The sequence below is a fragment of the Pongo pygmaeus genome, chromosome 1, assembly GCF_028885625.2.
Source record: "Pongo pygmaeus isolate AG05252 chromosome 1, NHGRI_mPonPyg2-v2.0_pri, whole genome shotgun sequence".
In the NCBI taxonomy this organism is placed as follows: domain Eukaryota; kingdom Metazoa; phylum Chordata; class Mammalia; order Primates; family Hominidae; genus Pongo; species Pongo pygmaeus.
Window position 1 is genome coordinate 48,896,832 of NC_072373.2, and position 16,346 is coordinate 48,913,177.

Genomic DNA, 16,346 nt, shown 5'->3' on the forward strand with positions numbered 1-16,346 from the left:
GAGGCCAAGGCAGGCAGATCACTTGAGGCCAGGGGTTTGAGACCAGCCTGGCCAATATGGTGATACCCTGTCTCTACTAAAAATACAAAAATTAGCTGGGCATGGTGTTGAACACCTGTAATCCCAGTTACTCGGGAGGCTGAGACAGGAGAATCACTTGAACCTGGGAGGCAGAGGCTGCACTGAGCTGAGATCAGGCCACTGCACTCCAGCCCGGGTGACAGAACGAGACTGTCTCAAAAAAAAAAAGAAGAGCCATAACAAATTACTAGTTCCCTAAAGAGGTCCTTTCAAAACCCTTTCCAGAGTGGTGATTATCATCATCATTGTCTCTGATTACTATATAGTAGTTATAAATGCAGTGATACATTAGATTTGATTTTGATGGCAAAAAATCTCTCTCTAAAAGTGGTTGTGAGTGGGAAAGACACAGATTAAAGATAAGATTGGAAAAGATGGACATGACAAAATGTGAATGTGACAAAATGTAATTGTTTTAAAATATTTTAATGTAGTTGTTTAAAATATTTTAAGGGACAGTGAAAAACTTCACAGGGTTAGTAGTGTTTAACTTGAAGCTGTGTATCTAAGCAAATTAGAAGAGGATTTGGTGACCACTGCATCAGGGCAGGAACCTCCAGTTTGAACCTAAGGGGTCAGTAGTTAAAGGCAAGTTATACAGTACTGTAGAATCTTTTTCGTGCAAATGGGTTAGTATTAAGAGGGAGAACTGAGGGTGAGTTGGTTTGAGAGAATTGGAATGCCTAATAGAGCCTCAAGAACCATGACAGGAAGAGAAACAATAGAAAGAGCTGGTAGGGACAAAACGCAAGATGGATGACTATACTGAACTTAGTAAGGAACCAAGTGCCTGATTCCAAACTCATCAGACAAGCCTTGAAAGCAGGGCCAGGGTAGAGTACTTGTCAAATTGATGAAGCAGGTGTTTTTTCCAGAATAAATTCTGATTTAAAGCAGTCTCAGAGTCAGAGATGGAGCGGGGAGGGAGTGTATATCTGGAGCCAGACAAGGAGTGATGATGTTTTTCTGTAGATCTAAAGTAAATGAAAGATTTCCACCTAAGTCTCAAAGGGAAAAAGGGTATACAGGAAGATTCATGATTTTAAGGGAGAGAATCTAGAGGAAGGAGGAGAGATCTTTAGTAGTCAAGAGAGACTTATGATTCAAACTTATAGTCAACTGAGTTTGTTAAAATTATATTTGTATTTTACGCCAGCTTTATTTAGATTGGTACCCCCCCAAATTTGTATAATAAAGATGTTTCTAGATTTGAATGAAGAGTATAGGTAGATTATAGTAGGTGGGATGGGAAAAGGTATAGTTCAAGAGAAAAAAAAAAAGAGGAAAAAATCTTGTAAAAGTAGGATAGGTTTTCTGGAGAAATCTGGGATTTTCCCTTTGGTGGCACTGGAGCCACAGGAAATATATTTTGGAAACCCACTAGAATTATGTTTGCTTATCTGCATTTTCCACATAAAAATAAAGAATTATCTTGCCTTAGAAGATTGTTTAAATAGTTTTGAGGTATTTATTATGTTCTGTGAGAATAATACCCATGATAATTTTAGTTACTTGATTTTTTTCTTTGTGCTTCTTTCAAGAGAGAAGATTGAAAAAGCATCCCAGGTAGTCTTCATGAGTGGGAAAGAAATAACTGTGGAACATCCTGACATGAAACAAGTTTATAATTTTATTTATGATATTTCATTCTGGTCTTTTGATGAATGTCATCCTCACTACGCTAGCCAGACAATTGTCTATGAGAAGCTAGCAGCACCACTCCTAGAAAGAGCCTTTGAAGGCTTCAATACCTGTCTTTTTGCTTATGGTCAGACTGGCTCTGGAAAATCATATACGTAAGTTGTATTGGAAATGCAATTATCCAGAAGTGTTTAAATATACTTTTGTGAGAAGCAGCATGGGAGTGATAGAAAGAATATAGTTTTGAAACCACACAGATCTTGGCCCAAATCTCATCCATTTTATATACCAGTTCTGCAAACTTGGGCAATTTACTTAGCCTCTGGGCTTCAGTTTACACATTTGCCTTGATACAATTCATCTTGTAATTATCATTGGCCCTATTTTACTGTACTTTATATATTTTACATAAACTGAGGCCTAGAGAGGTTATCTTATAAGTATTTCGGTGAGAATTAAAAGTAAGGCATCTAAGCTAGATGTGATGGCACACACCTGTAGTCTCAGCTACTTGAGAAGCTGAGGTAGGAGGATTGCTTAAGCGCAGGAGTTCGAGTCCAGCCTGGGCAACTTAGTCCCCATCTCTTAAGAAAAAAGGGTGGGGGGGCATCTGATAAATGGTAGCTATGATAATAATACCTGTCCTAGAAGGAAATACTGAGCATTTTAACAGTAGCTAACATTTGAGTTCTTTTTTTTTTTTTTTTTTTTTTTTTTGTAGCAAGGTTTGTTGTGAAGAGTGAAAGAACAAAGCTTCCACAGCGTGGAAGGGGACCCGAGCGAGTTGCCCAACATTTGAGTTCTTACTATATTCCAGACACTGTGCTAAAGACTTTGCTTATATTCTCTCACAATAATTCTCTGAATTAGATAGTTTTATTATTCCCATTTTACAGTAGAGGAAATTGAAGTTTAGTGAGGTTAAATATCTTGGAGTCAAGATTTGGACTCAGGCAGATTTGACTTCAGAGTCCAGATTCTTAATTATGAGATTCAATGAACTTGCTTCCTACTCCCTTCCCAGCCCATTTCCCCAAAAAGAATTTTAAAAAAATGAATTAGTTTTATTTCCCCCTTATTCATAATGTATTTTTCAGGATGATGGGATTTAGTGAAGAACCAGGAATAATTCCAAGATTTTGTGAAGATCTTTTTTCTCAAGTAGCCAGAAAACAAACCCAAGAGGTATGTTCTTATAATACCTGCAAGCTTCTTATCAGAGTAGAAAATAGTCAAATCAAGTTCAAATCAGTCATGGCCACTAAGGAAATACTTAATGGAAGATCAGTTCTAATTTATAGATCACTCTTCTTTGGAACAGTGGTATGGAGAGAGAGGGTGGAAATTCTAAATTCAGAATCAATTTCACCTGGTGGGCAGTGATAGTGAAGTCGTCTCTTCTCCCTTGTCTTCTCTCCCTTGTTTTTGCTTTACTTTTGTGTATATGTAGAGGCTCACAAACATGGTAGCTATGTGCTATTATACATGTCTTTATAGTCAGATAGGTGCACAGCTTAACTAAGGACAGCAGGCATAACCTTTTGGACAATGTGACTCAGAAAGAGTAGTGAAATTGGGATTTGAACCCAGAGTTGACTTCAAAAGCCATGCTTTTTCCACTGTTCTACACCTGAATAGGCTGTACTGGCTTCCTGTTTCACTTATTCATTTACACATTCAGCTACTTTTTACTGAGCATTCTGCTGTTGCCAGGCAGCTTGTTAGATCAAAATTTTTTTTTCTCAAATTTTCTTGGTCATAAGAATCACCAGGGATTCTTGGCAGGGACATATATGTGCATGTGTATGTGTATGTACACACTTGCTAAAAATCTCTTCTGGGGGTTCTGAGTCAGTTAGTCTGGTGTAGAGCTTGGGATTTTATAATTTTCATGCTTTTCCTCCAGTATTTTTTATGATAAAGGAAGCTGGGAAAATTGTGCTAGATTAGGGGTGTGGAGTTAAAAGACCCAGTCCCTGTATTCAAAGGAGTGTAGTGAGAGAAATAAGTCAGTTAATAGCCAAGTACAATCAATTAAATGCTAAACAAACTAAAGTAGATGCTCTAATAGAACATGTAAAAAAGAACATAGAAGGTTGGAGGGAGACATTCTCTCAGAGGAAGGAGCAGCTGAGCTTATTTTTGAAGGATACATAGCATTATTAGCTTGGTGAAGAAGGGGAGAAGGACATTCCAGGAAGAGGGAGCAGCATGTACCAAGATTTGAAAGCAAAAAAGTAGGGAGCCTTTGGGAATCTATAAATTGTTCACTTTGTTTTGAGCATGGAATTTGAGGGTGGAGAGCGATAAGAGAAGAAACTAGACACTGGGCGTGGTGGCTCACGCCTGTAATCCCAGCACTTTGGAAGGCCAAAGCGGGCGGATCACCTGAGATCAGGAGTTTGAGACCAGCCTGGCCAACATGGTGAAATCCTGCCTCTCCTAAAAATACAAAAATTAGCCTGGTGTGGTGGCACATGCCTATAATCCCAGGCACCTGGGAGGCTGAGGCAGGAAAATCACTTGGAACCCGGGAGATGGAGGTTGCAGTGAGTCAAGATCGCGCCACTGCACTCCAGCCTGGGTGACAGAGAGCATGACTCTGCCTCAAAAAAAAAAAAAAGAAAAAGAGAATAAACTAGAGAGGCCTGCAGAACTTGGCTCATGAAGGACAGTCGTCTTAGTAAGTATAACTGGTAAGACTTGCTGATTATTGGAAATGGAGGATGAGGGAGAGAGAAATCAATGTTTCTGGTTGGACAACCGGATTAGATATCGATGTCATTTTTTGAGATCACAAGAGGAAAAGCAGATTTAAGTAATTGATGAGTTCTGTCTCTTCTGTGGATATACTGCCTCTCCTCTGTCTTCTACCCTCATCCTCTCATTCCCAGTAATTAAATTGAAAATAGGAGGAGTATGGGGATCAATAGAAACATGGTGGTCTTGAGACTATGAGATGAAATATGATTCAAGTCCAAGTTTAGTGGGCATAAGAGAGTGAGAAAGCTGTGGGCTTGTGGGGCAGATTCCTCTTGGCTGTCCAGATTTTAGAGGGATAGTAATTTGAAGGTAAAGCCAGGAAGAGATAGATAAGTGAAGTTGAGGCAAAGGTCTTTGGAATGATTTCAAAGGACTGGGAGGCTCAGATTTTGCATGGAATGACTACGTCATTGAATAATATAGGGTAATGAATGCTTAAGAGCATGGTCGGCCAGGCACGGTGGCTCACGCCTGTAATCCCAGCACTTTGGGAGGCCGAGGCAGGCAAATCACTTGAGGTCGGGAGTTTGAGACCAGCCTGGCTAACATGGTAAAACCCTGTCTCTACTAAAAATACAAAAATTAGCTTGGTGTGGTGGCAGGCGCCTGTAATCCTAGCTATTTGGGAGGCTGAGGCGGGAGAATCGCTTGAACCCTGGAGGTGGAGATTGCAGTGAGCTGAGATCATGCCACTGTACTCCAGCCTGGGTGACAGAGCAAGACTCTGTCTCAAAAAAAAAAAAAAAAAAAAAAAAGAGCATGGACTTTGGAGATACATTATTTGAATTTGAATCTAAGCTTCATCACTGCAGTAGAAATGTGATCTTGAACAATTTACTTAATGTCTCTCTGTGTTTCAGAATAGACAATAGAGATGACAATTGACAATATCTCTCTCATAAGTTTGTTGTGAGGATTAAATTAGTTGATCTATACAAAAGGATTTGAAGAGTGCCTGGCACATAGTGAGCCCAACTAACTGTGGTTATATCAACTTTGGAATTACCCAGGATGGTAAAGGATAATAGTATGTGAATGGGAGTAATAGAAGGTGGTATAGCGAGCATGATGGCAGGAGCCTCAGAGGAGAAGAAAAAAGTAGGTCCCCTCCAATGTGGCCCTAACTACCTTTTCCAATTCGTTTCCCACACTACATTTTCATTTCTAAGTCCTCTTGGAGCCTCTATAACATAAAATACTATTTTACATAAAATAAGCGTTATTACATGTTTATTGAATTCTGACAGCCCCCATCCCTGTTCATAGCATTTGTCAATGACCTTGTAATTACTTGGTGTTCCTTTATACCTGGTCTCTTTGGAAGTGTTTTGTTTCTCTCTCATGACACCTGCTATATTCTGCCTTGTATTACTCATGTACTGTATTGCATCTCCAATTAGATTCTGAATTCTTTCAGGATAAAAACTATGTCCAGTTCATCTCATATTTTTCCACAGCTCCTAGAAGAGTGCTTTGTACCTAGTAGGGCACAATAAATATTTGATGGATTGAACTTAAATCTCTTTGACACTCCCTTGAAGCTTCCAATTCTGTTAGATGCTTGCTTACTCACTTCTGGGTCAGTGGATGAAATTTATTTCTCTAATAAGGAAACCATTCCCTAACTGTCAGAAGAGCTGTTTGGAAGCAAAGTTTCCCCTTTTTGGCCTCTACACTGTATCTTTCAGAGTCAAAAGGAGGAGAAGCTCAGCCCACTTAGTCTAATGATTGCTTTCTTTCCCAATGAGGAAGAGTTGTTGATTTAAGGTTCCATCTTACCAGATCAAATGTCAACCTACAGGGTGTCTTTCCTATTCTGAGCACATGCGATGCACAGATGCTGCTGTCCTTACCCAAGAATGCCCTACGCCCTCTTTCTGGTTCAATCTACTCTGTCTCTCATGCCTCACATTCTATTTACTCCTTCCCTGTTCTCTGGCCATCCTAAATTTTCCCCTTTCTGATTAGTCATATTTATAGTCATCTCGTTTTGATTCTTAAATTAATTTTCTATTGCTGTGTTTTATCTATTGGAAGGTAAGTTATATTTCTCTGAGATCTTAGCCTCATGGGCAAGAATCTTGTCTTACACTTCTTTATGTCCTGACAATAACCTAAAGCCATACACACAGTAGGTAGGTACTTAAGAAATGCTTATTGGATTGAATCGAACCTTATGCAGAAGTTAAGAAGAAATGCAAGGACTTTTGATGTTGTTCATATTAATTTTTTTTTTTTTTTTTTTTTTTTTGAGACGGAGTCTCGCTCTGTTGCCCAGGCTGGAGTGCAGTGGCGCGATCTTGGCTCACTGCAAGCTCCGCCCCGCGGGTTCACGCGATTCTCCTGCCTCAGCCTCCGGAGTAGCTGGGACTACAGGTGCCCGCCACCACGCCTGGCTAATTTTTTGTATTTTTAGTAGAGACAGGGTTTCACCGTGTTAGCCAGGATGGTTTCGATCTCCTGACCTCGTAATCCACCCGCCTTGGCCTCCCAAAGTGCTGGGATTACAGGCGTGAGCCACTGCGCCGGGCCAAAATTTTTTTGTTGAGATAAAAGTCACATAACATCAAATTAACCACTTTAAAGTATACAATTCAGTGGCATTCAGTACATTTATAATGTACAACTGTTACTTCTAGTGCCAAAAAATTTTCATTGCCCTCAAAGGGGACCCTCTACCCATTAAGCAGTCACAATCCATTCCCCCTTCTTCCCAATCCCTGGCAACTACTAGTTTGCTTTTGTTCTATGAATTTACCTGTTCTGGAAATTTTATATAAATGGAATCATGCAGTATGTGATATTTTGTGTCTGGCTTCTTTCACTTAGCATAATGTGTTGAGGGTCATCTACATTGTAGCACATACAGTACTTCATTCCTTTTAATTTTTGACTAATATTTAATTGTAGGCATATTGCCAGTTTTGTTTATCCATTCATCAGTTGATGGACATTTGGGTTGTTTATACCTTTTGGCTATCGTGAATAGTCCTTCTGTGAACATTGGTGCATGTTTTGTTTGAATACCTGTTCTCAATTGTTTTGGATGTATAGGAGTGGAATTTCCAAATTTCTATGGTTATTCTTTATTTTTTTTGAGACGGAGTCTCGCTCTGTCGTCTAGGCTGGAGTGCAGTGGTGTGATCTCAGCTCACTGCAACCTCCGCCTCCCAGGTTCAAGTGATTCTCCTGCCTCAGCCTCCCGAGTAGCTGGGATTACTGGCACCCGACACCATGCCCAGCTAATTTTTGTATTTTTAGTAGAGATGTGGTTTTACCATGTTGGCCAGGCTGTTCTTGAACTCCTGACCTCAAATGATCCTTGGCCTCCCAAAGTGCTGGGATTGCAGGTGTGAGCCACTGTGCCCGGCCCAGTAATTCTATTTTTAACCTTTCAAGGAACTGTCAACTATTTTCCACAGTGGCCGCACCATTTTACATCCACTAGCATTGGAGGAGGGTTCCAGTTTCTCCACATCCTCACCCACACTTGTTGGTTTCCACTTATTATTATTATTGCCCTCCTAGTGCGTGTGAAGTATTTTTTCATTGTGATTTTGATTTGCATTTCCCTACTGAGAAATGATGTTGAGCATCTTTTCGTGTGCTTGTTTGCCATTTGTACGTTCTTCTTTGGAGAAATGTCTATTCAAGTCCTTTGTGCATTTTAAAATTGGACTGTTTGTCTTTATGTTGAGGATATTTTTATGTATTTATATATTTTGGATACTAGATCCTAATCACAGATATGATTTGCAAAACATTAAAATAAATTATATGCTGCGTTTCTATTCCTACTAGGTCAGCTATCACGTTGAAATGAGCTTCTTTGAAGTATATAATGAAAAAATTCATGACCTTCTGGTTTGTAAAGATGAAAATGGGCAGAGAAAGCAACCAGTAAGATTAAAACAATTTATTATTTGTTTTGAATTTCTTTTCTTATAAATGCATCTAATTATTTGAGTTCTCTGGATGATATAGCTTAAAGTTTTACTAGAATTATATGATAGCAAATGCTTGGATCTACAGTCCAATTAGATTATTTAGAAAATAAGCAGAACACTGGCCGGGTGCAGTGGCTCACTCCTGTAATCCTAGCACTTTGGGAAGCTGAGTGGGGCGGATTGCCGGAGCTCAGGAGTTCAAGACCAGCCTGGACAACACGGTGAAACCCTGTCTCTACTAAAATACAAAAATTAGCCGGGCATGGTGGCTTGCGCCTGTAGTCCCAGCTTCTCGGGAGGCTGAGGCAGGAGAATTGCTTGAACCTGGGAGGCAGAGGTTGCAGTGAGCTGCGATCGAGCCACTATACTCCAGCCTGGGTGACAGAGTGAGACTGCGTCTCCAAAAAAAAAAAAAATAAAAATAAAAATAAAGAAAAGAAGCAGAACATTATCACTAGTAGAAATTAAATTAGTTATTAGATTTAACCTCTTTATTTTAATGAAGAATTGTGTAAAACTAAAGATAAAATATTTGTTCCAAGATTTAGTTGGACCATGTAAGTTGAACACCAGATCCCTAATAGTCTATAAGCCAAAACGTAGTAAAACTTTTTAAAATTATATTTTTATTATAGAATATGTATTTCAGTGGGTTATTTAGCAAATTCATACCTTGTAGATAATCTGTGAAATAGAAAGTTTCACAATGATATCATCTTTTTAAAAAACTGCTATTCGAATTTAAAATTTTTAATTTTGCAATGGACCTTGGAGCACAATAAACAAAAATCTAAAGAAGACGGCTGGGCATGGTGGCTCACGCCTGTAATTGTAGCACTTTGGGAGGTCAAGGCAGGTGGATCACTGGGTCAAGAGATGGAGACCATCCTGGCCAACATGGTGAAACCCCGTCTCTACTAAAAATGTAAAAATTAGCTGGGCATAGTGGCGCATGCCTGTAGTCCCAGCTACTCAGGAGGCTGAGGCAGGAGAATCGCTTCAACCCGGGAGGCGGAGGTTTCAGTGAGTTGAGATTGCACCACTGCACTCCAGCCTGGCGACAGAGTGAGACTCTGTCTCAAGAAAAAAAAAGGAAGTCAGCTGTCTTCTTCACTTGCCCATGGTTGTGCAGTTTACTATTGGCAACATCAAGAAACTTAAACAAAACTTGACCTTTGCTTCTATGATTTCTATATGTTTAAAGCTTCTGGTCACAAAGTTGAAAATGTATAATGTAACAATAAAGAAAAATTTTAATATCTGAAATTTAATGAATATGTTTTAGAGAGCATTTAAAAGTATATAAATCATAGCTACTGCAAGATTTAACATTCAAATATCTTACTGAAAAACTAGAAAGACAAGCTGGGTGCAGTGGCTCACGCCTGTAATCCCAATACTTTGGGAGGCTGAGGTGGGCGGATCACTTGAGGTCAGGAGTTCCTGATCAGCCTGGTCAACATGGTAAAACTCCTTCTCTACTGAAAATACAAAAGTTAGCTGGTGTGGTGACACTGTCTTGTAATCTTAGCTACTCAGAAGGCCGAGGTAGGAGAGTTGCATGAACCTAGGAGGCAGAGGTTGCACTGAGCCAAGACTGTGCCACTGCACTCCAGCCTGGGCAACAGAGCAAGACTCTGTCTCAAAACAGACAAACAAACAAACAAAAAAACAAAAAAACTAGTAAGACATCTGATGCTAAAATATATTGTTCTAATTATTGTCTATTAGACAATTCTAATAGCAGTTTTTTAAGAATAAAAAAACTAATAAGACTTGATGCTACAATATATTGTTACATATTGTGCTACCATAAACAGTTTTTTATATTGAAACTGTTTCCTAATGCCTTACAGATTTGTTTTTATGAGACCTTTTGTGTTTTTTTTTTTTTCCTGGATAAAATAAAGACAAATCTCTTACCTTAAACTCAAGATATAGAAAAAGCGATCATTTAAAATTATATGAAATATCTGTCATACTCCTAACGATGCATGTATTTGCTTCTTCTAGCTGAGAGTGAGGGAACATCCTGTTTATGGACCATATGTTGAAGCACTGTCAATGTAAGTATTTGGCTCAGCAAGGGCAAAGAGGATAAAACAAATGAATAGAGTGAATATTACTCTCCCATAATCTTTATTGTATTCTCATTGGCCTTCCTAACTTTGAAACCCTGGGTAACTATTTAGCCTTCTACCCTTGATATTGTCCAGTTAGGTTTTCCCTCTCTTTCCATAGAGTGTTAGTTACTTGTTTTTATACTTGCATCTATCTTTCATAGTACCTGTAAAGTGTCTGCCATGGAGTATTCATTATAGTGAGTATGAAGTAAATATTTGCTTTTTCTTTCTTTTACCCCTTCCTTTCATCATTAATTAAATCTTCCCTCTCAACCTGCTTTTTATACCTATGACTCTAAGCTAGACAGGGAAGAAGGTAGTAAGAAGAGTTAAGAGTTTGATACATGCCAGGAGTCATTTACTTTCTTTTTCAACACTCCAAATGCTTTCTTAAAGGAAAGGAAAAGTGATTAAGTATTAACTCAGCTGTGTTTAATACATCCGGGATTATATTGGGACCCATATACACCCACATATAAATATACTTACGCATATACATATGTGTTAAAGTATATCTTTTGGTATTGTGACTTAGACTTGAATATTATGTTAAGATGCTAAGGTGCTTCATTGTATTAAGAAAAATCATATTTTTGTTAAAATTAAAGCATTATTTTATTTCCTGTCCTTTAAGAGTGGGGAAAATAAAAGATTCTGGGAGAATCAGTAAAATAATATTCATGAATTAGTCCATTGTGATCTTCAGCATAAATATGTAATTGAAATATTATTGTTTTATGAGAGCAAGAGTATAATCATCAGTAAAATTGATTTTGTCTTTTCACTTCTTAAAAATAGGAATGTTGTCAGTTCTTACACTGATATCCAGGTAAGATTGATTGTATTTTGTTTTCTTTTCACTAGATAGAAATAGCATAATCCTAAATATTTATAAGAATATTTTTTCTTAATTGCTGTTTTACAAATAAAAGGTTAGTTTCCTTAATTTATCACAAACTGATTTTGTTTGTTAAGTTTTAATCAAAATAATTGCTCTTCTGTATTAAAAATATTGACCTTCATGTAAGCTTAAAGTTATGGAAACAGCCTTTTAAAGTTATTATTTCCTGCCTCAGATTTCTATGACAGAAAAAAAGGCAATGGGAATACAAATTATTAAAAGATAAATATTTACTCACTTCATTTTATAAATTAATTATAAATGTATATATAATATCTCTCTTAATTTTTATACCAATGAGTTACAGTCTGCTGATCTGATCTTCCTTCCTTTTTTCTTGTAAGAGTTGGCTAGAATTGGGAAATAAACAAAGAGCTACTGCTGCTACTGGTATGAATGATAAAAGCTCCCGATCTCATTCAGTTTTCACCCTGGTGATGACCCAGACCAAGGTATTTTTTTCCACAGGCAAGATAGTAAATACATTTAAGCTTCATGTTTTTCTTATTGTCTTCTTTAAATCAAAAGGTAAAAGTACAGTCATATAAATATATAAACTTAATTTGATTGTAGGAAATATACCTTAGTTTCAATGACTTTTGGTCAATGACCAAATGACTTATGGCAATATACTATTTACCAGATTTTTAAATCAATAATAGATGCTTGTTATGATACCATTGATATGATCATACCAATATATAATAGTATATTTTAATATATAGTAATTATGCAGAGTATTTAGAAAAACATCAGAAAGTAAAAGATTTTTAAAAATTTAGCCATAGGTTCCACTACTCAGATAAACCCCTCTAAACATTTTGGTATATAATCTTTGAATTTTTTTACCATCACAATTAAATTCACTTAAAATCACACTGTTAAAATCTGTAACAATTTTATGTTATTAAAATTTTTATAAAATAATATTAATAGCTATATAATATTCCATTAACTATTAGAGTTCCTCAAGTTTTTCTCTACTGTTGGACATTTATATTATTTTTAAATGTTTTGCTATTATAATGCTGGGATAAGCAACATCTTTGTGCATTAAATTTTTTCTTTATTGTTATTTCCTTAATATAACTGAGTGGTTATGGATTTTAATCTCTTTAAGGTAATTTATTTTATTTTGGCATAATCTATCCACTGCTCAATATATTCTTTTCAGTAGACCGTGTGAATATTTTTGTGTTATAAATTATCACAGATTCATGAAGGGATGATTTTAGGCCAGGTGTGGTGGCTCACGCCTGTAATCCCAGCACTTTGGGAGTCCGAGGCAGGAGGATCACTTGAGCTCAGGAGTTTGAGACCAGCCTGAGCAACATAGTGAGACCCTGTCTGTACTAAAAATAAAAAAAAGTAGCAGGTGTAGCAGCACGTGCCTGTAGTCCCAGCTACTCGGGAGCCCGAGGTGGGAGAATTGCTTGAACGCAGGAGATCAAGCCTGCAGTGAGCCGTGATCATGCCACTACACTCCAGCCTGGGCAACAGAGTGAGACCCGTTCTCAAAAAAAAAAAAGGGACGATTTAAAAAATAAAAGAGTGGTGTGTAATCTTTTACAACTTTCCCTTTAAAAAACCCATATTGATTGCAAGTCATAGAACTTAAATTAATTTAATATCATTTTGCTGTAGACAGAATTTGTGGAAGGGGAAGAACACGATCACAGAATAACAAGTCGAATTAACCTAATAGATCTGGCAGGCAGTGAGCGCTGCTCTACGGCTCACACTAATGGAGATCGACTAAAGGTAAATGGAATGCTTTTTCTCCTTTTGATGAAATTTATTCCTGGGGTCATTATTTTAAGGAGAATACAAACTGAATACACTTAGCCCCCCCAAATATATCTTTATCTGCAGTTTGTAGACTGCATTGCTGCGGTTGAAAAATAGATATGTACTTTTTGGTTATGATTAATTTTTAAAGAAAATACGTTTGAGTCATAAGAAAGTTGGTAGTTTATAGAAAAAAGTATTTATAGACAGGCGTTATGGCATGTGTCTGTAGTCCCAGCTACTTGAGAGGCTCAGGTGGGAGAATCGCTTGAGCCTGGATGGTCGAGGCTATAGTGAGCCATGTTTGTGCCACTGCACTCCAGCCTGGGCAACAGAGTGAGACTCTGTCTCAAAAAAAAGAAAATAAAAAAGTATTTACTCAGTAATTATATGAGGGGAGAAATATATTTTGTGAAATAAATTTTTTGCTGAGAAGTATTTTAAGTTAAAAAAATTTTTTTTTTCTTGCATGCAGGAAGGTGTGAGTATTAATAAGTCCTTGCTAACTTTGGGAAAAGTTATATCTGCCCTCTCTGAACAAGCAAACCAAAGGAGAGTTTTTATTCCTTATCGTGAATCTGTTCTTACATGGCAAGTATCTTTTGAAGTATAAAGAATTGTATAAAATTTAGTGAATACTATGGGGAAAAGAATGATAGACTGACTTCATTAACTTTGGGATGGAGAAAGGTCGTAAGCATTATGAATTCTAGAGCCAAACTACCTGGATTTGAATCTCAGCTCAGCATCTTATAAGCTCTGTGACTTTGGGCAAATTACTTAATATTCTAGCCTGTTTCCTCATCTGTAAAATAGGAATAAAATCAATACCTTTTAGGGGTGAGAATTAAATTATTAGTGTACAATTCTTAATACATAACATGTACTATATGAGTGTAAATAACTATTCTTGTGCTTAACTATTATTTGTGCCTGATGTTTGAACATATATGGTACTACCAAACATATTGCTAGTTGTATAAAGAGAAATTGAATAATTTTGTTTACTTACTACACAGTGACTAATACATGGGTGCTCAATAAATGTTTTCATTGTATATTTAATTTTCAGTATGTTACACTCAGATTACATCTGTATGGATTTAATATTCAGTTCTGATAGGCATTAATATACAGTTACGATAAGGACTGCATCTTTACTTGAGGGTAATGTGTCTTTATAATTGATTTATTATAATGTGGTTGCCACCTTGAAACCTATAAGGGAAAATCTGATTTTTTTCATGTCTTATGAAAGTTAAAAATAGTGACATTCATTCTGTACTAATATATGTTTTAAGTCTCATACTCTTTTTCTCTAAAATAGATTTTGCTTTTAGTACAATATAGAATTTTTGTTTCAATGTTCATTCATGATTTTCAACATTTATTGAGCATCTGCTTCAAAAGGTTGTGGTAGCACTGGAAATACAAAGATGACCAAGACACATAGTCCCTTCCCTATGGTAGCTCACAGTCACGAAATACTTGATGATTAACCACATTTTAAAATCTCTGCACAGATTATTGCCTCCTGAAACAATATAAAAAGTGTAAGAGAGAAAAAGTGTTTATGAGATCTAGAAATAGTTGCAAATACCAGAAAAGTTTTAAATGGTATTTGAGTAGAGTATAATAATACTGTGTCATATACCCTATTAGTTTGTTTTGTGCTTTCTAGATAATTACTGTTATTAAGTTGTTGTAGAAGCAAAGTCTTATTATGACTTTTTTTTCTTGCAGGCTGTTAAAAGAAAGTCTGGGTGGAAATTCAAAAACTGCAATGATTGCTACGATTAGTCCTGCTGCCAGCAACATAGAAGAAACATTAAGCACACTTAGATATGCTAACCAAGCCCGTTTAATAGTCAATGTTGCCAAAATAAATGAAGATATGAACGCTAAGTTAATTAGAGGTGAATATTTTCTCAGAATTTAAAAATTGTTTTGCCGCAGTTTAGTCTCGGATATTAGTTGCAGTCTTAAAATATGCAATTTATGAACCTCAAAGACTTTTTTCTATACCTATTTTAATAGATTCTAGTCATCAGCCTATAGTGATGGAGGATGATAGGTGGAAGGACAGAGAATAAGTAATAAGGAGAAAAACAATTAGAAAAAGAACATAGAAAACAGAGTGTGGGTAAGGGGGAAACAGTAAGCTTTAAACAATAAATTTACACAGTCATAGATGTGTGCAGCAAAATACCAAGAAAACTATTTACTATTTTTCTTTTATGACCTCTCTTCCATTGACATTTTATGTACTAGCTCTGCTCATGCTTAGTTCTTTGATCCAAAGGCAATTTGAGCTTGAGTTTCTAGTGTAGGCTGAACTTCATTTACGCTAAATACTGCTTTCTATTTATCTCTGGGTAATCATCAATTTAGGATAGACTTTAATGCCTGCAAGAAATCTTGATTTGTACAGTTTTATCTTTGCTGATGTAGAGCTATCATCTTTTCATGCCCCTTTGTCCTCTGGCCCTTTTTAGCAGCAGAAGGTGATAGACGCTTCAGATGTATGAGCCAGAGAGGAATCTGTTTTCTCTATCCTGGTCCATCCTTTCCCTTTTGGATCCCTTCTGTTTCACAAGTGGGACTGTTTTCATTAAAAATAAGTACTCTGGGTCGGGCGTGGTAGCTCACGCCTATAATCCCAGCACTTTGGGAGGCCGACACAGGCAGACTACTTAAGGTCAGGAGTTCGAGACCAGCCTGGCCAACACGGGGAAACCCTGTCTCTACTAAAAATACAAAAATTAGCCAGACACGGTGGTGGGCGCCTGTAATCCTGGTTACTCGGGAAGCTGAGGCAGGCGAATTGCTTGAGCCCGGGAGGCAGAGGTTGCAATGAGCCGAGATCATACCACTGCACTCTAGCCTGGGCGACAGTGAGACTCTGTCTAAATAAATAAATGTTCTGAATTCCAGCTTGAAAAATCTTTGATCTTGGCTGTTCTGCCTAGTGAATAACCATTCTTTTATTTCTTTACTTTTTAAATAAACTTTCACTTTAACAATTCCCCTTTTGCCTCTCAAAAGTGTTCCACTTTGGTCAGTACATTATACAGCTTTCCTACTTATGAACAGGGGAAGTTC

The 16,346-nt window shown here is 37.1% G+C and overlaps 1 protein-coding gene across 9 annotated transcripts in view; it reads left to right on the forward strand.

The window, feature by feature from the left end:
- KIF14 (kinesin family member 14) overlaps positions 1-16,346 on the forward strand; it is a 68,491-nt gene that overhangs the window by 3,585 nt on the left and 48,560 nt on the right. For all 9 annotated transcript variants that reach the window (XM_054449750.2, XM_063647429.1, XM_054449739.2 and 6 more), the window contains 9 exons: positions 1,623-1,877; positions 2,820-2,907; positions 8,287-8,385; positions 10,446-10,498; positions 11,354-11,384; positions 11,801-11,908; positions 13,101-13,217; positions 13,720-13,835; positions 14,988-15,160. In XM_054449750.2, the coding sequence (XP_054305725.1) occupies positions 1,623-1,877; positions 2,820-2,907; positions 8,287-8,385; positions 10,446-10,498; positions 11,354-11,384; positions 11,801-11,908; positions 13,101-13,217; positions 13,720-13,835; positions 14,988-15,160 (1,040 nt within the window). The remainder of the gene's footprint in view (positions 1-1,622; positions 1,878-2,819; positions 2,908-8,286; positions 8,386-10,445; positions 10,499-11,353; positions 11,385-11,800; positions 11,909-13,100; positions 13,218-13,719; positions 13,836-14,987; positions 15,161-16,346) is intronic.